Raw genomic sequence first — 23,881 nt, forward strand, 5'->3', positions numbered from 1 at the left:
GGCACAGCATGAGTGGAGCATGGAGTAACCTCAAGTTTTAATTTTACTAGGTTGTATCAGATTGTCACAAAAAGGGGTTTTAATAATGGTCTCTTCCTCCAGGTTACCTTGTTTTAATTTCACACTAATTTATTTTTCTCTCTTTTGTTGAGACCTTCGGGATGCTTATTTTCAGACTAGAATAGATGGGCTCCTTCAGATTCCCTGCTGCTATAGAAAAATATATTTAAGCTTGTATAGAGCTAAAAGTTAGACATATATAATACAGTATCTTAATTTATATTTAATTTGTCTAAATGTGTATGTGTTAAACTTTTTGGGATTTCTGTAGTAATTGGGGTTGTCAACCATAAGCCATCTTGATTAAAATTTCTGAGTGACTACATAGAAAACTGCTTCTAGACACACTGATTCGGTCCACAGTTTTAAAATAAAAAGCATCTTAAAAGCCCTCATGACTTAACCTTTACTTTTTAGGAAGTACATTGTCATCTATTGTAGTATTTTTTTAAAAATATTTTACTATTTTATAATATCCGTTTGTAAGTCTTAAGTATTTCCTCTACTGATTTTAGTTCACACTGCCATGTATAGGTGAAAAATCTCTTTTGAAGAGAACTCTGTTCATCAGTGGGATTATTTTTAACAGCAATTGAAATGTATGTAGTGTTCTGTCATGCAAAACCACTTTGATTTATTTATCATCACTTTTAGTGCTTTTCTAGAAATAGAGTTGGATTACTGCTATAGAGCCCAGATCGCATATTTTTAGGATAAAAAAACCAGCAGTGGAATGCTGAAATTAAAAATAAAAATTAGAATTCAAGACTTTTCATTATGGATTATTACACCTCTAAAGAGGGTCAAATTTTGAGCCTCGAGCCTTTCAATTGTGTTGTTTTTAATGAAGTAGTTTAAAGCTAGAGCTTTTGAAAGTTGTAAACCAACAAGTCAATTTCTTTATGCTTTTATAACGTAACAGCAGTGAAGTCAATGTTGTAGTTTAAACTAAAATTTAAAAAATAATTCTGGAATAGGCAGTTATTCTGAAAGTATTAGCCCAGAACAAATAAAATTACAGTTGTATTATGCTTCTGACTGAAGGAGCTCATTTGGAAATACAAAACAACTTTTAACTGAAGAGCAGTCACCAATGCTGCTGTGTTTTGCTTTCTTTTCCAGTACTTATATATGTTTAGAACACAAATATTGACTGGCATCTGAAATCAAAATCTGTAACAAATCAATAATGATGCAATTGTTTGCTTGTCTCCAGGGTTCAGCGCCACCCCCTTCTCCCACAGTTAACAAGGAGATGAAGAACAAGGCAATTCTTTGCAAACCTTTGACAATGACAAAAGCCACATACTGTAAACCTCACATGCAGACAAAATGTTGTCAGACAGGTAACTAGTGAATATTAGTAGCAGTACCAGTTCATTCATTTCATGTGTTTGAATTTTATTGGCTTGGAATATGCTACAGAAAGTTTAACTTTTCCACGCTATTATTGTAAGACACTTTTAAGGGCCTATCAGTATTTTGGCTTGTTTTTATAGAAGATGATTGGAAGAAAGAATATGTCCCGGTGCCTGTTCCTGTACCTGTTTATGTCCCGGTGCCCATGCACATGTATAGTCAAAATGTTCCTGTTCCAACAATGGTTCCTGTCCCGGTAAGTCATGCCTTATTTTCAAGCTGAACTTCATTCAACTTTAGCTCAGAGAATAATTTGTATTATTTATTAATTTGCATGTTCGTCATTAGGACCATGCTGCAGCACCTTTTTTTTCCAGGTAGAACAGTACTTTTCCCAGTGACACTTCAGTTCCCTCACCAATCTTCAGTAAGCAGCCTGCCCGCTGGCACGCACGTAAGCTCTTACAGTGCTGTTTGGCTCCAGTAGCAGTTTTGACTGGTGCATCTCTGCTGGATGGTCGAAGATGGGGAAGAGAAAGATTGCATTGGGGATGGCAGGGTGAGACTAGCAGGAGGGAGTAGAAGCAAAGAGGGAATGACAGGGTTGCAATGGAAGCCAAGATAAGATTTGGATTTCAAAATTTCTAGCAAATTAAGCTTTTTAATACTTACAATTTACATAGCATTCTACATCTTTTACATGATTTACTCAAATGATAATCCTTACAACACTCCTTTGACTAGGAAGGTAAAAAGAATTTCCCACATTTTACAGATGGGGAAATTGAGGCCACCAAAAGAGGGTAATGACTTGTCCAGGGCCACAAAGAGTAGGTAGATGGAGTCAGACCTGGGATTAGGAGTTGGGAGTCTCCTGGCACTGTTCTTTATTCTCACCACAAAATTGTACTACATTACTTCTCATAGCATTTCTGTCCCTCTTTTCTTCACTCTGGTCATCTGTATTCATGGTTTTTCAATGGTCTTATCAATTGTTGGCTTTTCTGCTAGACCCTAATGAGGGCGCCGCTTCCTAAGCCCTGGACTATTAATTCTTTTAAAAGATAGATGTAAAGCTTCTGCATTTAACTCTTACATAATTGGTAATCATTTGTTAACAATGAAATTTTTAAAGAGTTATTCATTCCTATCTGCTTAGGTGCCAGTTCCAGTTTTTCTGCCCACCACTCTGGATAGCAATGAGAAGATCCTTGCAGCAATAGAAGAGCTGAGGGGTAAAGTTCCTTCAAATCCTCTGGAGGCTGAGCTACTGACTATAGCTGAGATGATGCCTGAAGATGATGGAAAAACAGAGTCTACAGATTTGAACAGTATGTTTTATTGCTGTGGCCTTTGGATCCATGTGTTTTTACTTCTGTGTGTATATATCTATAGTGTTCTTATATTACAGTAATTAAATACAAAATTGCTATTTGTGAATTTTAAAATTAATTGGAAACTTTACCTGTTTAAACAAATTTCTAGAATATTTCATCGTATTTGAGATGCAGGTAACTTCTAGAAATCTGTTCTGTGGCTTTGCTGGCAGCCACGTAGATGCTGGAATCCTCCTCCTCATTTGCTCTTAGAGCCAGGAGGATGACAAATTGTCACCCAGGATTTTCTCACTCTGTAGGGCTCCTTCCTTTACATCTCTAGTTTGACGGCTGCTTCATTTAAAAAAACCACAAACGCAGGAAAGTGACTTCTGCGGCTGGGTCCAACCACCGTTTATCTATCAACCAAAGGAGGCTAAAGAAAGAACAAATTAATTGTTGTTCTTGCAGTAGCTCTTTCCTGTAGACACCTTAAGTTATTTATTAGCTGAGGGAAAAATCCACCATCTCAGTCGAGCAAGGCAATGGCTGAAACAGTTTTTGCAATTGTGATGAACAAAATCAGCCTCTCAGGGTGCCTAAAGACTCGTTATAAGGGGTACATTTTTAACGGTGACAGTTTAACGGTTTACTAAGGTTTGTGGTGGATTCCAAATTTTTAAATCAAGATTGCATGTTTTTCATACACTCTCTAGGAATTATTTGGAGGAAGTTCTATGGCTTGTGCTATAGAGGGTGTCAGGCTAGATGATCAAAAATGGTCTCTTCTGGTCTTAGAATCTATGAAAACCTGCAAGAGCAGAGTCTCTCCCTGAAGCAGAACAAGGAAGCAGTTGATGCAATTTCTGGGGCTGTGACAGTGAAACTGCTTTCCCACCTTCTTCCCGTACCCCCTGCCATCTCACCTGAAGGGGGAGAGAAACTCTCACTGAGGCATCCTCAGATTCTGAGGATGAGATGCTTCAAGACTTTCACTAGGAGAGAATTTCTGCAAACTTTCCTGCCATGCACACTTTTTTTCTCCCCACATATCATATGTTTATGTAGCTTCTAAATTTTACCAGAAAAAACCTCTCCTTCAAACAGGAACCTAAAAAGCTTTTGAGAGGTCTCCAGAAGCTTTTTTCCTAGACTTTTTCAGCTGTTTCCTCAAACTATCCAGAGACGATATGGACAAATGTTTCATGTCTGGGATACAGGAGGCTTACAAGGCTACAGAACTTCCATGTCCATTAAAATTTAGCGTTCACAAAACCAGGGCCACCACCTCAGCTGGAGAGTTGAAGGTGTTACTGGACAAGCTTTGCAAGATTGCCACCTCAAGTTCCCTTTGCTCTTTCACTAGATACTGTTGACAGAATATACAAATGTCTGCAGACAGAGCCCTTTGATAGTGGAGAGCTTGTGTGCTCTGCGTTTGACTGTGGAGAGCTTGTGTGTGCTCATATAAGGTGTACCTCTGACAGAAGTTGGGAAAGAGGTCAAAGATTCCTGTTTTCTTTCATCTCCCCTCCCTTTTCTGGTTTATCCTCTTGTTTTCGATAAGGCCTGCTATAAAGAAGTCCAGGATCTGTACTGTTGCAGGCAAAGCCGCAGAAAGACCAATTATATTCCCACTTTATGCTAATTTGCTTTCTGTGGCTGGTTGAGACAGCCTAGATTACCCAGTCCTGAGCTTTGCAAACTTGGACTTCAACAAGAAATTCTCCATAATTAAGCAGGGCAGAGTAGGCTAACAGATATCTTTCTAGCTGGGAAGGAATCATACTGAAGAAGCAGAATAGAGAGCTCCAGAATTGGAAAATCTGGGCTGGTGATTTGCCGTCATCCTACCTGGCAGTGAGTACATGAGGAGGAATTCAGTATCTGCGCTGTCTTGGCAGAGCCACAAAATGAAAATTAACTGTTAAATGGTAATTTATTTTATTTTATTTAATTACAGGTGTAATAATTGAAACAGACTTGATAAACTCTGATACAAAGATGCAGACAAGCTTGCCTGATATTCCGTATGAACCAGACCTCGATATTGAAATTGATTTTCCAAGAGGTATTTCTGCTATTTTTTCAACAAATGTTCAGAATGAAATAGTCTTTATGGCCTGGCTTCGTAGTCTCTTTGGTTGTGATATACACTCTTATAACATAAGAACACCCATATTGTCCATCTGGCCCAGTATCCTGTCTCTGACAGTGGCCAGTGTCAGATATTTCAGAGGGAATGAACAGAACCGGATAATCTCAAGTGATTCATCCCCTGTCATTCAGTCCCAGCTTCTGCCAGCGGGAAGTTTAGGGACACCAGGAGCATGGGGTTGAATCCCTGACCATCTTGACTAATAACCGTTGATGGACTATCCTCCATAAACTTATCTAAATCTCTTTTGATTGTGTTATACTTTTGGCCTTCACAACATCCCCTACAATGAGTTCACAGGTTAATTGTGTGTTGTGTGAAGAAGTACTTCCTTGTTTGTTTTAAACATGCTGCCTATTAATTTCATGGGTTCTTGTGTTATGTGAAGAGGATAAATAATACTTCCTTATTCACTTCCTCCACACTACTCATGAATTTATAGACCTCTGTCATCATCTTAGAGTGATGGTCCCTATTGTATTCCACTAAGAGTTATGCACCAGGTACACGAGGCCAGAGGTTTTTAAAGTAATAGCATCCATTGGTCCACGCATGTGCCCTTGTACTGTCTCATGATTTCGCCTGAGGCGATAAAGGGTGGGGTGGACCAACCATGACTTCAGTTCTTTCTCACTGCTGCATGGTTTGAGTTGGAGCTTCTGCTATTCTCTCATCCTTCGTGATGTACTTTCTAAACTTTACAGAAAAACTGTTTTTATTCTTGTATATAGGATTTTACTGATTTTGTAGTAATTTCTTATGATTAAGGACTTTGGGACGCAGCTTTGGCCAGATGGTGGACTTTGTTAACAAGCTACTGCAGCAAGATTGTGCCCGCTTTCAAGCTGTTTTGGAGGAGCGCAAGTTGGTCACTAGAACTATACTTCAGGCTGTGATTGATTCCGCAGACATGTCCTCGTGTACAATGGCAACTGGAATTGTCATGAGGAGGGAATGCTGGTTACACTCCTCAGGTTTCCTTAGGGAGGTACATAGCACAACTGAGGACCTCCCTTTTGATGACTCTCACCTTTTCCATCAGAAGATGGATGATTGCTTACACTCATTCAAAGACTCTAGAGCCACCCTGTGATCACTAGGCATTTATACACCAGTGCCCAAATTTTATTGCCTGCCATCTATACAACGCTACAGAGCTCCCCAGTTCTACCACCAGCGAGTCTTTGAGACTCCACAGAAGCGCCCAAAGGTACAAAGATCCCATCCGTGGGGACAGTCCTGTGCACAATATACTCAATCTTCTTTTAAACAATATTTGAGTGCGTTTAGAGAACCGTTGGCCACTTTGCACACTAGCACTCTTGCCAGCCACCCCCTTTCGGGGCAGTCTCAAACTCTCTCTTCCAGCATGGAGCGCAATAACAGTGGACAAGTGGGTCCTGGATGTCACTCGACATGGCTATGTGATTGAGTTTGATGCTACCTCCTCCACATTCTCTGCCCCAGTCCTGTCTCAGGGACCACTCTCACGACAGTATCCTTGCCCTAAGGTGAACTCCCTTTTGCAGAGAGGAGCAGGAGAGCCAGTGCCCACAACCTTTCAGGGCACAGAGTTCTATTCCAGTTATTTCCTGGTGCCCCAAAAGAAGGGGGGATGTAGACCAAGTCTGTATCTCTAATGCCTCAAGCGTTCTATTCGCAAGCCAAAGTTCTGCATGGTCATGCGTGCGGCCATCATTTCCTCTCTAGAAAAAGGCATGTCGTTTACAGCTCTTGATATGCAGGATGCTTACTTCCACGTCGACATCCACACAACCCACAGACAGTTCCGGAGGTTCATATGGGTCCTCAGCACTTCCAATACAGGGTTCTCCCATTTGCACTTACCACTGCTCCATGAAGGTTTTCTCCGTGTTAGCGGCTCATCTCAGATGACAGGGAGTCCTTGTCTTCCCCAACCTGGATGACTGGCTGCTGGTGGCATGGCCCGGAAGGGAAGCTCGAGAATTGACGTCCCAGCTCCTTCTACTCCTCTTCTCCCTAGGGGTGAGTGAAAAATCAACTTTGCACCCTATATACAGTCCCTGGAGTTCATTGGCACACACTGATGCAACCTCCGCACGTGCTTATTTGCCGAAGGTCAGGTTCCAGACACAACTGGACCTGATTGCTTCAGTGACATCCAAACCCCCGGTCTCAGCCAGAACTTCTCTCCCTCCTCGTTCACATGACAGCATGCATGTATGTCATGGCCTTTGCTCACCTGTGCTTCTGCTGTCTATAACTATGATTGCAGGGAGTATGCTCCCCTGTGAGCCAACCCATTAACACCGTTCTCACTGGTCCGCTAGAAGTAATCTCCTCCCTTCGATGGTGAACAGATTCTCTCCAGGTTTGCTGTGGAATGCCCTTCCTTCCATCCTGTCCGAGTATGGTGATGATGGATGCATCGTTCGATTGCTGGGGCACCCACGTGGGCTATCACATGATGCAAGGAGCTTGGAACACTTGGGAAGCCAGGATGCATATCAACGTCCTGGAATTTCGGGCAGTACGTAGGGCATGCCACGTATTTTTACCTTCCATCTAATCTTGTCATGTTCTCGTTATGTCAGATGACAACACTGTGATTTGCTACATAAACAAGTGAGGAGGCACAAGGTTCCCAACGCTGTGTGCAGAAACGACACACCTCTGGAAGTGGTGCATTGCATACTTTATCCTACTGTTGGGGACTCAGAATGTGATTGCCAATGCTCTCAGCAGGAACTTTGTGACCAACTGCAAATGGGAGTTGCACAACATGGTTGGTGATTGGTTTCAGAGTAGCAGCCGTGTTAGTCTGTATCTGGAAAAAGAAAAGGAGTACTTGTGTCACTGTAGAGACTAACAAATTTATTTGATCATAAGCTTTCATGAGCTCACGAAAGCTTATGCTCAAATAAATTTGTTAGTCTCTACTGTGCCACAAGTACTCCTTTTCTTTTTTGGTTGGTGACTACCTTTCATGCCAACACCAAGTACATCCAGTACTGTTCCAGGGGAGGGTTCAGTGCCCATTCATAGGGTGACACCTTGGGCATCGACTGGTCAAACCGAATCAATTACACCTTCCCTCCCCTACTGCTCCTGCCCCGTGTCCTCACAGACTCCCACGTGAGAGGGCAACAGCCATCCTGATTGCCAGTTCTGGTTTCCTCCACTCTTGCTTCTGAGGTTCCCAGTACTGCTCACACAACACAGCGGCAGGCTCAGGCAGCCCAATCCACAGATGCTTTATGTGAGAGCTTGGTTTTTGGATGGACACCTCCGCTAGCGTGGGAATTTTCTTTGGCAGTGCAAGATGTCCTCTCCAGTAGCAGGAAGGACTCCATGAGGTGATCCTACCAAGTTAAATGGATACATTTCACTTCCAGGGCCCACCAGAAGGGTCTTTCCACTGAGGCCAAGGGCATCCCAATGCTCTTAATCTATTTCCCTCTCTGGGTCTCAGGGTTCGCTCTCAGCTGTATTAAAGTGCATGTAGTGGTTATCAGAGATTTCCACCCTCCTGTGGATGGGAATTCAGTTTTCACTTAGCCTGTGACTCCCAGATTCTGGTAGGGCCTTGTACACAAATACTCTCCCAGTCAGCCTGTCTCTCCTCGGTTGGACCTCAGTCTAGTCCTGACGGCATTGATGAACTCACCCGTTGAACCTCTGGCCTCCTGCTTACTTTCTCTCGCTTTCCTTGTTGCTATTACCTCTGCAAGAAGGGTTGGTGAACTACAGGCCAAGATGGCAAATCCCCCTTTGTCACATTCCATAAGGACAAAGTCTCCCTGTGCTTGCACCCCAAATTGCAACCAGAAGTTGTTTCCTGCTTCCTCCTCAACCAGCCCATACGTCTGCCTACCTTCTTTTCCAAACCACTCGCCTCAAAGGAGGAATGGCAGCTTCATTCTCTTGATGCACGTAGGGGCCCTGGCCTTTTACCTACAAAGGACGAGGTCATTCCAGAAATCTCATAGACTATTTGTTGCCATAGCAGAGAGAATTCAGGGGCAGGCAGTCTCCAGTCAGAGAATCTCAAAGTGGGTCTCAGGGTGCATTACACTCTATCAGATGTTAGGGCAGTCCTAACCAAGCGGGATACGGGCCCATTCCACGAGAGTGAAGTCATCAACTGTGGCCATGCTCCATGAAGTGGCCCCTATGGACATACGTAAGGTGGCCACGTGGAGTTTAGTACATACCTTTTCTTATTATGCTCTAGTCATTCTGTGCCAGGGGCTTTGTTTGGTGTGGCGGTCCTCTGTTCCACTGTTCTGTCTTCCTCATCGTAACCTCCTCCTATCTAGGTACTGCTTGTTAATCACTCTCAGTGGAATACAGTAGGGACCATCACTCGAAGAAGGGGAGGTTACTTACCTGTAACTGGAGGTTCTTTGAGATGTGTGGTCCCTAGCTGTATTCCAATCCCGCCCTCCTTCCCCTCTGCTGCGGATCTGGTCAATTTTTTGGTGGAGGACCCACGGATTCCACTCTTTTGAAAAGCTCTGGCTCTGGGCCCATGACGCATGCACGTAATCCTCAGTGGAATACAGATAGGAACCATGCATCTCAAAGAACCTCCAGTTACAGATAAGTAACCTCATTTCCCCCTTTAGTCATCTCTTTTCTAAACTGAACAGTTCCAGATTTTTAATCTCTCCTCGTATGAAAGCTGTTCCATTCCCCTAATCATTTCTTTGTTCTACCTTTTCCAGTTCTAAAATATCTTTTGAGATGGGGTGACCAGAACTACACTTGATATTCAAAATGCAGGCATACAATGGCTTTATATAGTGGCATGGTGATGATCTCCGTTTTATTATCTATCCCTTTCTTAATGGCTTTTAACATTCTGTTAACTTTTTTGACGGCCGTTGCACATTGAGCAGATGTTTTCAGAGAACTATCCACAAATACCAACTTCTCTTTCTTGAGTGATAATAGCTAATTTAGACCCCATCATTTTGTATGTCATCCCTTTACATTTTACTGTCTTCCTTCTTTGGGTGGTTGATTCATAGAATATCAGGGTTGGAAGGGACCTCAGGAGGTCATCTAGTCCAACCACCTGCTCAAAGCAGGACCAATCCCCAACTAAATCATCCCAGCCCGGGCTTTGTCAAGCCTGACCTTAAAAACTTCTAAGGAAGGAGATTCCACCACCTCCCTAGGTAACGCATTCCCGTGCTTCACCACCCTCCTAGTGAAAAAGTTTTTCCTAATATCTAACCTAAACCTCCCCCACCGCAACTTGAGACCATTGCTCCTTGTTCTGTCATCTGCTACCACTGAGAACAGTCTAGATCCATCGTCTTTGGAAACCCCCTTTTAGGTAGTTGAAAGCAGCTATCAAATCCCCCCTCATTCTTCTCTTCCACAGACTAAACAATCCCAGTTCCCTCAGCCTCTCCTCATAAGACATGTATTCTAGTCCCCTAATCATTTTTGTTGCCCTCCGCTGGACACTTTCCAATTTTTCCACATCCTTCTTGTAGTGTGGGGCCCAAAACTGGACACAGTACTCCAGATGAGGCCTCACCAATGTCGAATAGAGGGGAATGATCACGTCCCTCGATCTGCTGGCAATGCCCCTACTTATACAGCCCAAAATGCCATTGGCCTTCTTGGCAACAAGGGCACACTGTTGACTCATATCCAGCTTCTCATCCACCGTAACCCCTAGGTCCTTTTCTGCAGAACTGCTGCCTACCCATTCAGTCCCTAGTCTGTAGTGGTGCATGGGATTCTTCCGTCCTAAGTGCAGGACTCTGCACTTGTCTTTGTTGAACTTCATCAGATTTCTTTTGGCCCAATCCTCTAATTTGTGTAGGTCCGTCTGTATCCTATCCCTACTCTCCAGAGTATCTACCTCTCCTCCCAGTTTAGTGTCATCTGCAAACTTGCTGAGGGTGCAATCCACGCCATCCTCCAGATCATTAACGAAGATATTGAACAATCCCCCATGGGGCACTCCGCTTGATACCGGCTGGCAACTAGACATGGAGCCATTGATCACTACCCATTGAGCCCGACAATCTAGCCAGCTTTCTATCCACCTTATAGTCCATTCATCCACCCCAGACTTTTTAACTTGCTGGCAAGAATACTGTGGGATACCGTGTCAAAAGCTTTGCTAAAGTCAAGGAATAACACGTCCGCTGTTTTCCCCTCATCCGCAGAGCGAGTTACCTCGTCATAGAAGGCAATTAGATTAGTCAGGCATGACTTGCCCTTGGTGAATCCATACAGACTGTTCCTCATCACTTTCCTCTCCTCTAAGTGCTTCAGAATTGATTCCTTGAGGTCCTGCTCCATGATTTTTCCAGGGACTGAGGTGAGGCTGATTCTCGTGTAGTTCCCCGGATCCTCCTCCTTCCCTTTTTTAAATATAAACACTACATTAGCCTTTTTCCAGTCGTCCGGGACCTCCCCGGATCGCCATGAGTTTTCAAAGATAATGGCCAATGGCTCTGCAATCACATCCGCCAACTCCTTTAGCATTCTTGGATGCATCCCATCCAGCCCCATGGACTTGTGCTCGTCCAGTTTTTCTAAATAGTCCCAAACCACTTCTTTCAGCTTCGGCAGACTGAGGGTATATGAGTGAGTTCCTCATCCTTTGAAAGAAACTTTTCCAAATAGAGCACTATAGCATGGCTCCTGGAAGGAGCGGGTCTTAGACGAAAGGAGGTAGGTACCATTTGGCCTTGAGAGTGGACTGGGGAAAGCATTCTTAAGGTTGCCTCAGGGACTCTGGACACACCCTGGCTCACATTGTGGAAGACGAAAATGAAACACCCTCTATATCGTCGGATGCATGACCCAGAAGACGCACCTTGTACTCAGACCTGCTCAACCTCTCCATAGCACCCCCATTCATGCTTCCAGTAGTCTCAGAACTTCTGGCTTAGAATGGAGGTGAGATGCTGCAACCAAACCTCCACTCTGTCTAACCATGTGGATGCTTTCTGGTTGACTCAAGCAGAGAGGTCCTGCTCGCTGGAGGTGCAGGAGGTATGATAAACAGCATGTAGGAGTTAACAAGGACAACTTATATTTTGAAATGGATGAGATTCTCCGGCTGGGCCAACGGGTGCCATATTCCTCCTGTTCAGGGAAGCAGCCAGGATGATACACTGGAGTACCTATGTCAATTAAAGCAAGTGAGTGTTTCCTAAGGCCCCTGGCAGTGCACCTAGTGGCCATATCAGCTGGCCATCCATCTGTTGATTGACCATTCCTTTGTATTCTTACAGCCAATGGCAAAGAGGTTCCTGAAAGGCATCTCTAGACTCTTTCCACCACTTAAGGACCCAGACCCAGCATGGGACCTTAATCTGGTCCTCTCTGGGCTAGTGGAAGCCCTTCAGGGCAACGAGCCTGTTGCCAATGGCTCAATCTCACCATAAAAGTTGGCAATCACATCAGCCAGGAGGGATGGAGAGACTCAGGCATTAATGGTGGGACTCTCCAGATACCATTATATACAAGGATGAGGGGACAATGAAGCCCTGTCCAAGATTCCTGCCAAAAGTAGCATTGGAATTCCACATCAGTGAGACCATCAACCTACCTGTGTTCTTCCTGAAGGTTGAGTGAAACAGAGTTTGCACACGCTGGATGTGCAAAGGGCGCTGCTATATTATTGGACAGGGTCAAGCCCTTCCAGAAATCACCTAGGCTCCTCTTTTACTTATAGGGAAAGGATTATGGGTCAAGCAGTACCCACCCAGAGACAATCTGTCTGGAGCATCACACCATGATTTTGACTTGCAGGGTTGCTACTTCCATACAAAGTGTTAGTGCATTCCTCCATATACTGTCTCTATCAGTGGCTTCTTTGGTGTGCCTTTCCATCAGGGACATCTGCCACACATTTATGAAGCATTACACACTGGTGTAGGTGACCAGGGATGAGGCTAGGTTTGACAGGACTGTAAGGACTACTGTTTGGAAGTCACCTGCTGTGGAATATAACGGACTATCGCTCAGAATAAAAAAGGTTACTTACCTGTACAGTAACTGATTTTCTTTGAGATGTGTAGTCTGTATATATATTCCACAACCCACCCACTGTTACTACTACTTGGGAATTCTCCAAGCCCTGAGCTCTGAAGGTGGTGAAGGAACTGAGGGTGATGAGGAGGTTCCTGCCTTTATACCCTCACTGGAATGCTTTAGAGTGTAAGGGTTCATGCACTGCCACACAGATGCTTCAGACTAGAAAGTTTTCTGGCACAGGTACGGCCCCTGCAATCGCAAGCTGTGGAATATGATATGGACTGCACATCTTGAAGAATATTAGTGACTGAACGGCTGAGTAATCCTTTCCTTGGATGTGTGGCATAATGCCGTTCAGCCCCACTCTGAACTCAGTCAGTGCTTAGTAGTTAAAGGAAGGCTGACTTCTCCTTTAATATTAAAAGTCAATAAAATTACAGCCTGCAGCTTTAAATCCAGTCTGTCTTCGTTTTGCTGTGTGTCCTGATCAAAAATTGGTGGCTTCTTTCCACCTCTCAGGGGTTAATCAGAGATGCAGTATTGGGGGGCCTTACCTTATAATGACTAATTTGTATTACCATCGCTACTAGAAGCCCTAGTTACAGACCAGATCCCATTGTGTTAGGTGCTTGACAAACACAGAACAAAAAGACTGTGCCTGCTCCAAAAGGCAATCGAAGACTTAGTAATGTTAACTTTACATTTTGTTATAAACAAAAATAAGTGAACAAAGTACATTTTGTAATGTAACCCTAATTTGTTTTTTTTTCTACTGTTTATTCTCTAAGGGTATGTCTACACAGCCGTTAGATACTCCACAGCTCGAGCCCTGTGAACCTGAGTTGGCTGGCGCAGGCCACCTGCAGGTGTCTAGTTGCTGTGTAGAAATACCATTATTTGTTAATTCACACAGTGGGATCACAGGTCTGATCCAAAGTTTGCATACGTGAAAGAAAAACTGCAAAGTGATGTGTTAGGCGCCTCTCTTAATAAAACATAAGAATGGCCATACTGGGTCAGACCAATGGTCCACTTACCCCAGTATCCTCTCTTCCAACGGGCCGGTGCCAGTTGCTTCAGAGGTAATGAATGAAACGGCAGTTTATCAAGTGATCCATACCCCATCGTCCAATCCCAGCTTCTGGCAATCTGAGATTTTAGGGGTGTCCAGAGCATAGGGTTGCATCCCTGACCGTCTTGGCTAACAGCTATTGATGGCATTTTCCTCCATGAACATATCTAATTCTTTTCTGAACTGTGTTACACTTTTGGCCTTCACAACATCCTCTAGCAATGAATTCCACAGATTGATTGGGTTGTGTGAAGAAGTACTTCCTTGTGTTTGTTTTAAACCTGTTGCCTATTAATTTCAGCAGGTGAACTCTGGTTCTTGTGTTATTGAAAGAGTAATTGTGGAACAGTACTTGTTCCAGTACAGATTCTTGGGGAACCTTGCTGTTTACCTTTCTTCTATGAAAACTGACCTTTTATTCCTGCCCTTGGTTTCCTGTCTTTTAACTAGTTACTGATCCATGAATTTCCCTTTTATCCCATGACTGCCTACTGTATGTAAGAGCCTTTGGTGAAGGACATTGTCAAAGGCTTTCTGAAAGTCCAAGTACACAATATCCACCGGATCAGCCATGTCCACATGTTTGTTGATACCCTCAAAGAGTTCTAACGGATTAGCGAGGCATGATTTCCCTTTACAAAAGCAGTGTTGACTCTTTCCCAACGTAGTGTGTTCATCTGTGGGTCTGATAAATCTTTTTTTACTATCAGTTTGCCTTGTTTTAAAGTTAGACTTACTGGCTTGTAATTGCCAGGATCACCTCTGGAGCAGTTTTAAACAATTGGCATTACATTAGCTATCCGCCAGTCATCTGATACAGAGATAGATTTATGTGATAGGTTACATATCACAGTTGGTGGGCTTTCACCATGTAACAGACCACTTGAAAATTTTTCTTGATCATTAAATTGCTTTTGAAATTGGTATTTCATATAAAATACCAAAACAGAATGAATTGCCTCTTCTGAAATTCCACATTTGGTCCTGCAACAAATGTTAGCAGAACATTATAATCTGTGTACTCTAATAGACTCCTTGTATTAGTGCAGATTTATGTAATTCATAATCTTGGACCAAGTAATCTCTCAGAAGTTTTATGAAACTTAAGTTTCTAATATATTTGCAGCGGCTGAAGAGCTTGATACAGAAAATGAATTTTTGCTGCCTCTTGTCTTTGGGGAAGAATATGAGGAACAGCCAAGACCTCGACCTAAAAAGAAGGTAATAGATCATGTGATTCAAATACAAAAAAACTTTGTACACTGCAGGTTGACTAAATTTTAGATCACTGTGAAAACTTAAGTTATTGCTAATTAAAATATTAATATGTTTAATTGCTTTGGAATGAAATAGTGCACTTGTTCAAATAGTAAAATTAATTCAGTGCCATGAAATTAATTCAGTGTAATACTTACTCCAGACTTGTCATCGGGCAGAGTGAGTAAGAGAGTGGTTGCCAGTTAATTTCTGGGGTTTAATCCCATCTTTGCCACTGATTTGCATAGCCTTGTTTACTGCTGCCTCAGTTCCCCTATTTGTAAAGTGGAAATACTAAATCAGTGGTGGCCAAACTTATTGACCCTCCAAGAAATTCCATTGAGCGTAGAGCTTTACTTTGCTCAGCCAATTATATAAATGTATTAGCTTACTAGAGCAGCCGCTATAAGTAACAATTATAAGTATTTTTCAATCGCTCAAAATTTTCCCAGACTTTGTTTCCATTCTGAAATTTTCCAGGTTTGAGGGCTGACCAAGTTTGATTTTTGGTTGTTGAAAATCTGAGCAAAAACAGTTGTGACAATTTTGAGTGAGAGTCGGGGGGAAATATTTTCCCTCCATATTTTTTGAAAGTAAGATATGTTTTTTAAAAAATGCTGCTGCATTTAACAGTTCTAAAGACAATGATTGGGTACAGAAAAGCTGAAATTTGGATCGAAAAAACACTCACTGAGAAGTGCCTTTGAGTGTTCTGGTGAACATTGGTTTTGATTAGCAGTTAAGATTTGTCAAAAATTGTTCTTAGCAGATGCACAGTATGGTTTGCAGATTTTTTTTTTTTTTTTGGCTAAACTCATAAAGTGCAAAACTAAGATTGCTCTGTCCATGTGTGCATGGGAGAAGAATTTAGTAAAAGTCCCTGTGTATCTTGTAAATCATATGGGGCCATTGAGATTGTTTGCTTGCTCTCTTTTTAAGAAGGTGCAGTGTTTGGGTTGCTCTTTTCCTAGCCTCCTTCTTAGAGTAGTATCCCTATGGGTGCTCCACTTCAGGTATGCTTGTGTCCCTGCACTGCCGATCGGAGAACTTTAGTAGCAGTGTCCATTTGGCCTGCACATGCACTGTCCCCACTCCCCATGCTCTGCCACGAGGCTAAGCAGCACCCACGGGCGAACTCCTCACAGTTCCTTCTCAACACCCCCGGCTAGAGATGAAGCTGCTAACAGTCCATTTTTCAGATTCTCTCTCTTAGCACTTCAGTAGTTAGTTAATACTTTTCTCTTAGTTCTAGAGCTTTCTTTAGTTTCTCTTTCTTAACATCTAAGGACTATGGGGCAAAGAAAACAACCATGAACCCCCTCACTTAAGGCTTTAAAAAAGAGAGCTGTGAGCCCTGAGAAAAAGATCACTGGCACATTTGGTATCATCAGTACAGAGATAGTCCAGACGGTACCCATAGCGCTCGAGGGTCTGAAGTGGCAGGTACCACTGATGTGCCTAAAGACCTGATGGGCATAGGCGATGAAGCAACGGTACCAATGGATAAGGGCAAGGACAGAGACTGTGCCACCACTAAGAAGACACTGCCAGTATGAGCAGTACCATCAGCACCATCAACAGTGAGCCATCCAGCCTTGGAGCACTCAGTATGGCCAAGATCCCCAATACTCTGTGCCGCCGGCCCCCCGACAACTGCCGTTGGCACTGATTAGGTCTGAACCACAGGAATTTAGACACTCTAGAGAATTCATGGTATCTGACATACCAGAGTCTCCCTTGTTTGGTACCAGGGCTCTGATACCAAGTTTACTTTGGGCACCGGAATCTTCACTAGCACTGTGTCATGCACCTCCAGTCTCCTGTGATGAATTAGATAGTGTGTAGGAGGAGGTTGTCTCTCACCCTTATAGTGCTCACTATCAACCTGGGCCCCCTCAGTCATACCCTCCACCTGCTCCTCAACCATGGTGCCCATGGCTAGCCATACCATAACCACCAAGACCTTTTTCTCTGCACCAGTGGCTCTACTGGGATCCTTGGCTAGCGTACAGACTACATGCCTTCCAAGCATACAGCATGACCCACTGTGAGCCTTTTACGCGCTTTCCCTGAGCCATGGCATCCAGAGCCTCCGAGATCATGGAGGAACAGTTAGGGGGGTGGATTTGAGGAGGAAGTCACACCACAGACCAACATCTCTTCCTCCTCCCCAGACGAGGCAGTGATGGCCCTTCCACCATCTCTAGCCGACGAGTTAAGGTATTTCAAGATCTAGCTAAAAGGGTGGCAGACACACTGCAGATACCTCTTGAGGTAAAAGACACCTATTATAAGCTCTTCTTCCAGAATAACCCTCCCCATCAGCGAGGCCCTTCTGGACTCAGCCAAGCTTATGTGGAAAATTCCAGCATTGATCATGTGCACCTGCAAATGGGCTGTTAAAAAAAAATATTACATCCCAGCTAGGGATACGGAATTTCTTTTTTCCCATTCCCCCTCCTTCCCCAATTCTATTGTTGTGGACGCAGTAGACTCCTGGGGTCTCCAACACCAAGTGAGGTTGACCTTCTGTGATAGGGATTGGAAGCGCTTCAACCTATTTGGGAGAAAGGCCTATTCCTCCACCACACTGCAATTCAGAATTGCAACCTATCAACCTCTGAGAGCAAAAATACGCCTATGTCAATTATACCAAGCTTAACGCTTTTATTGATCAGCTCCCAGAGTTGCACCATGAACAGTTTTCGGGCCATTGTTAGTGAGGGACAACTGGTGGCCAAGACAATGTTCCAATCAGCATTTGATGCAACCAACACAGCAGCCTGGTTCATCTCTACGGCAGGGATTATGCAGCTAGCACCCTGGTTGCACCTATCTGACTTCCCTAAAGAAGTGCAGATTACTGTAGAGGACCTTCCCTTCAAAAAGAAAAGGAGTACTTGTGGCACTTCAGAGACTAACCAATTTATTTGAGCATAAGCTTTGCATCCGATGAAGTGAGCTATAGCTCACGAAAGCTTATGCTCAAATAAATTGGTTAGTCTCTAAGGTGCCACAAGTACTCCTTTTCTTTTTGCGAATACAGACTAACATGGCTGTTACTCTGAAACCTTCCCTTCAAAGGCACCAGATTGTTTGCCGAGAAGACTGACATGTTCCTCCATACACTTTAGTCTCCAGGGCCACCCTCCGGTCATTTAATCTGCAGCCTCAGGCATAAATCTCGCACTCCACATTTTCCAACTCAACGCTATCATGAGCCTCAAATGAAAAATCCAGATTTTCCAAATGTAAACCATCGGGTCCCAGTCTTCCTTGTCACAAACATCCACCTCAAAACATTAGTTTTGACATCTTGGTTGGGGCACTGACAGACCATTCCCCTCAACACCAACTGACCAACCTGTTGCACGCATCTGGGTACCACCTTGCTTCATTCCACAACAATTGGGAATGAATAACATCTGACCAGAGGATCCTGTAAATCCTCCACAATGGGTACTCTATCCATGTCACCTTCCCCCAGCACCCTTCCCTGTCCCTCTTCAGGGACCCTTCTTGCAAGAGTTTATTACGATGAGAAATAGATCTCCTACTCCATCTAGGAGCCATAGAACCTGTACCTCTAGGTCTACAAGGAAAAGGGTTCTACTCTTGTTATTCCCTGATACCCAAGAAGAAGGGAGGTGGAAGACCCATACTGGGCCTCAGAGCACTGAATAAATTTGTCAAAGCTCAAAAATTCAGGATGGTCACACTAGCAGCGATTATTCCATCTTTGGAACAGGGAGATTGGTTTTCAGCTCTCAACCTGCAGGATGCCTATTACCACATATCGATCCTACCTTCCCACAGATGATTTCTCAGGTTTAGGCTATGTCTATACAAGAGAGCTTACAGTGGCACAGCTGTACCCATGTAGCTGCACCACTATAAGATCTCCCGTGTACCTGCTCTATGCTCTCCCATCGACATAATTAAACCATACCCCTGAGCGACATAAGTTGTAACAATAAAAGTGCTAATGTAGACAGAGCCTTACAGTGGGCCAGGAGAGCATAGAGCAGGTACACGGGAGATCAGTACAGAGTACTCTCCTTTAGCCCCTCATCGGCTTCGAGAGTGTTCTCCAAGGTCTTCTCCATAGTGGTGGCTCACCTACGCTTTCAGCGGATTATGGTCTACCCCTACCTGGACGATTGTCTCCTCAGAGCCTGCTCCTTCAACAAGGCCCACCAGGTTACCCAAACTGCTGTAGACTTGTTCACAGAACTTGGTCTCCAGAACAATGTCCAAAAATCAGTGTTCATCCCCTGTATAGCACTCAGAGTTCATAAGAGCGAATCTTGACTCGTTGCAGGCGAGGGCGCTCCTACCACAGCACCGGTTCCACACACTGGTCACGCTCATAGAGACAGTGCAGATCAGCCCTCAAATATCAGTCAGACGCTGCCTCCACCTTCTGGGATATAGGGTGGCAGGCGCATCCAAGATACCTCATGTCAAAATTCACATGAGGTGCCTCCAGATGTGGTTCAGCTCTGCTACACGCCAAACAAAGATAGACTAGATGAACCTTTATCACTGCCCACCAAAGTCAAACACTCTCTGGACTGGTGGAAGGGACCCAGCAAATGTCTGCACAGGGATCCCTTTCTCACAAACTCCCCTCGTTACTCCTTACCACCAACGCATCCCTCACAGGATGGGGCACACATCTCAACGATCTTACGAGACAGGGCAAGTGGTCATCCATGGAAATGTCTCTTCACATCAACCTCCTTGAACTTAGAGTGGTCAGGAATGCCGGCAGCCACTTCCTTCCACTAATCAAGGGTACACACACACACGAGTCTTGACAGACAACACCACTTGTATGTACCACATAAATCGACATGGAGGTGCCAGATCATCCTTCATTTGCAAGGAAGCACTAAAGCTATGGAACCGGTCCATTTCCCACAGCTTTATACTCATACTGTCAGAGGCGTACCTTCCAGGAGTACAAAACTCGATAGCAGACCGTCTCAGTCGCAAGTTCCCACGTGACCACAAATGGGAGATAAACTCAGCAGTACTGCACATACTGTTCAGGAGGTGGGGGGGACCGACTACAGACCTGTTCACCACTTAGCTGAACAGTGTCCACACTACTGCTCTAGGGCAGGAATAGGACACTCCTTGGGGGATGCTTTCCTCCTTCTGTGGAACAGGGACCTTCTCTACATCTTTTCCCCCATTCCCCTTACTGTTGTAAGTCCTGTTGAAAAATAAAAAGAGAGAGAGCAAACATCATACTGATTGCTCCCATCTGGCCAAGACACATGTTTATACCCTTACCTGTCATAACTGGCCACATGCCCTCTGATCTCTCTCCAACCCACTCCATGGTTCCTGTCACAGAACAAAGGACACATACTTCATCCCAATCTGCAGATATTCCGACTCAAGGCCTTGCTCCGTCATGGTTCTAGCACATAGAAAGATCCTGCTCTGAGGAGGTTAGGAAGTGCTGTTACACAGTAGAAAATGGACTACCCGTCATACTTACCTGCAAAAGTGGACCAGGTTTCAGGTCTGGTGTGATTCCAGGTAAATTTCCCAGACATCTGCTAATCTTCCAGTGGTCTTAAATTATATACTGACTCCCAAGAAATCAGGACAATTCTCATTTCAAAGTTCACCTAGCGGCCATAGTCGCAAAATGATTCCTTGGGGTATAGTAAACCTTCTTCCCCAACCCAAACATCCTACCCCAACATGGGACCTACACCTAGTACTAAAGAGCCTAAGTAGACCGCCCTTTGACCCCCATAGCTACTTGTTTGCTCACATATCCGTAGATGAAGACGGCCTTTCTGGTGGCAGTCACCTTGGCAATACCGTGACCCAGGTTCATTCCCAAGGTGACCTTGTCTTTTCACATAAACTGATTCACTACCTGACTGTTTCCCCTAAACCTCACCGTGATAACAGGGAGCCTATTCTGCACACGCTAAACATTAGGAGATCCCTGACCTTTTACCTGGACAGGATAAAGGCCTTTAGGAAGTCTCTTAAGCTCTTCCTTTTCATTGCGAAGGTCTAAAAGTGCAGCAATATCGGTCCAGAGATTCTCCAAATGGGCTTCAAACTGTATCAAACACTACTATGAGGTTCTCAATGTAATACCTCCATCCGGAATCCCCACATACTCCCCACATCCATTTTCTCTTCTGTCGCCTTACTCAAGAACGTACATGTCTTGGAAATCTGTAGAGCAGCAACCTGGGCATCTGCACATACCTTCGCAGAACACTGTGCAATTACTGGGGACTTTGCTTCCGATGCTGTCTTCAGCTCCGCAGTATTGTCATCCATAACAGACTCGACTCCGTAGCCCCAGCCTCCCATTGGAGATACTCCTTGGGAGTCACCTACAGTGGAGCATTCCTAGGAACACTACTCAGAGAAGAAGAGGAGGTTACTCCCCTTGTGCAATAACTAATGATGGTTCTTCGAGGGGGTGTCCCTATGGGTGCTCCACTACCCACCCTCCTCCCCTGTATTTCGGACTTCTAGTCAGGGACTCAGCAATAGAGAAGGAACAGAGGAGGGGTTCGCTCATGCATGCTGGTTAGCCTCGTAGCAGAGCATGAGGCGAGGGACAGCATATGTGCCGGCCGAATGGACATTATCAGAGTTCTCCAATCGGCAGCACAGGGACTCAAGTGCACCTACAATGGAGCACCCAGAGGGGGACGCATCTCGAAGAACAATTGTTCCTGCACAAGGTGAGTGACTTCCTCTTTTCTGAGCAGCCTTATATATGGCACACACTTTGACGCTTTGCCAGGCAAATAGTCACTGTTGTTGATGCTGTTCTTTGAGCCTGCCCTATAGATGCACTGTCACATGTTTTAACTCCTGTCCTAGAGATTTTGGGATGGTACCTCAGAATTGTCCCATGCCTATACCTGTCAATATCGAAAAGCTATAAAATGGGACATTTGGGGGGAAATAGGGAAATGCATTATGAGCATTATATCCACTTTTTGGAGGGAGAGATTTGGAAGAATATAGCAAAAACATTACTAAAGAAATAGCACCAGCTTCCTTTTATTGGGAAAGATGTCATATATACCAAATATCGCCAGACTGTAGAAGGAAAATCCTCAGACTTCTAACTGTGTAAGATTTGGCATCCTTTTCTCTAAGGCCATAAGTTTTTAGTGAAGATGCACTACTTTATCTGACAATCCTACTCTTAGTGTGCAAAATAACTGAAACAGAGTGTATAATATTAATAAATACTCCTAAAGAAATGTCTTTACATGTATGCTACTAGTAACATCCTGATCATTAAAGTGTTGGCTTTCGTTGTTTATGCTCTTCATATCCATTTTTGCACTTCACTCAGTTTAGGTACTGAAAATAGATTGGCCAGATTCTTTTGTTCATAGTCTGTTTCCAGTCAGTTTCCCATTGTGGCACACGGGCACCAGCACAAATGTGCAGTGTTTGGATTACAAGAACTGTAGTCTAGCACACTGTTTCATAGCATTTTTTTTAAATGATGAAGAAAATTCTATTAATATTAGGGTTTCTTAAGCCTTCTTTATATTTTGCTTACTAAATTTAAATGTGAGGCCTCCACAAGCTGGAATTGTTCTTTCGGTATTGAGTATATTTTCAGAAGGGGTCAGGTTCAGCCTCCCTGTTTTTGGGTGTGGTTTGCAAAATGAACGATGGACTCAGCTTTTAGTTGCACCTCTGCCTTCCTGATTTGCATACTTACAAAATGAGGACTTGAAAATTAATCCTATAATCTTAACTCTGTGAACTGTGGTGTGTGTGTGTTTCTTAGTATTTCTAATGCAACAGCTTCTTTATCATAAAAAAAGCCCATCTAACTTCATCTAATCTTAGATACCACTTTGTTAGGTGTCTTAGAAGTACTTGAGTCAGCACAAGTAGAACTGTTCTTGGAAGTGTCTTTAGTATAAGGACCCACCTACTGACTCTAGCTGAATGAAACAAATATTGCAACTTCAGTTTTATAATTCAAAATCTGGCTGGCAGTTTGTTATAGTTTGCTTAGTTTCTCTGTTTTCAGATAAGGGTAATATTACTGACTAAAAGTTAGAACAGTTTAATAAGCAGTAATATTTACAGATTTATTTCAATGACAGGGAGTGAAGAGAAAAGCAGTGTCAGAATACCAGTCTCATGATGATAGCTCTGAGAATTCAGAGTGTAGTTTTCCTTTCAAATATGCATATGGTGTAAATGCGTGGAAACACTGGGTAAAAACTAGGAGTCTAGATGAAGATCTGCCAGTATTAGAGGAACTGAAATCAAGTAAGTATTGCCCACATATTTGTAATTAATTTTTATTTTTTATAAGAACTTTTATATTTTCATGAACTCGTCACCTTTTGTAAACTAATTCTTAATATAAAACATTAACTAGTGTTTTCAAGTTTTAATCAAATCCTGTGTACAACAGGATTATTTATTTCTGAAAATGGCTGCTTAACTCTTTTTCCAAGTTCCCACAAACATGGCTTTTTCCTAAAGATACTTTCTGCACTAGATTCTGAATCCTGGGTCTTGTGCTCCTGGTGTGAAACAGGATGGACCACCCTAGCTGTCAGCATTTATTGTGGCCCCTTGGTTTTCTAGCAGCCCACTCATTCTCCTTATCGTTTAGCCAGCCCCAGA

General features: G+C 43.6%; 1 protein-coding gene across 8 annotated transcripts in view; it reads left to right on the top strand.

The window, feature by feature from the left end:
• The window catches only part of ZMYM2 (zinc finger MYM-type containing 2), a 186,893-nt gene that overhangs the window by 151,273 nt on the left and 11,739 nt on the right, over positions 1–23,881 (top strand). For 7 of the 8 annotated variants that reach the window (XM_073339493.1, XM_073339533.1, XM_073339542.1 and 4 more), the window contains 6 exons: positions 1,277–1,406; positions 1,560–1,675; positions 2,579–2,750; positions 4,699–4,806; positions 15,087–15,181; positions 23,350–23,518. In XM_073339493.1, coding sequence (XP_073195594.1) covers positions 1,277–1,406; positions 1,560–1,675; positions 2,579–2,750; positions 4,699–4,806; positions 15,087–15,181; positions 23,350–23,518 — 790 coding nt within the window. The remainder of the gene's footprint in view (positions 1–1,276; positions 1,407–1,559; positions 1,676–2,578; positions 2,751–4,698; positions 4,807–15,086; positions 15,182–23,349; positions 23,519–23,881) is intronic. The other variant, XM_073339551.1, reaches the window with a different exon arrangement.

This window comes from Lepidochelys kempii, chromosome 1 (genome assembly GCF_965140265.1).
Source record: "Lepidochelys kempii isolate rLepKem1 chromosome 1, rLepKem1.hap2, whole genome shotgun sequence".
Classification (NCBI taxonomy): Eukaryota; Metazoa; Chordata; order Testudines; family Cheloniidae; genus Lepidochelys; species Lepidochelys kempii.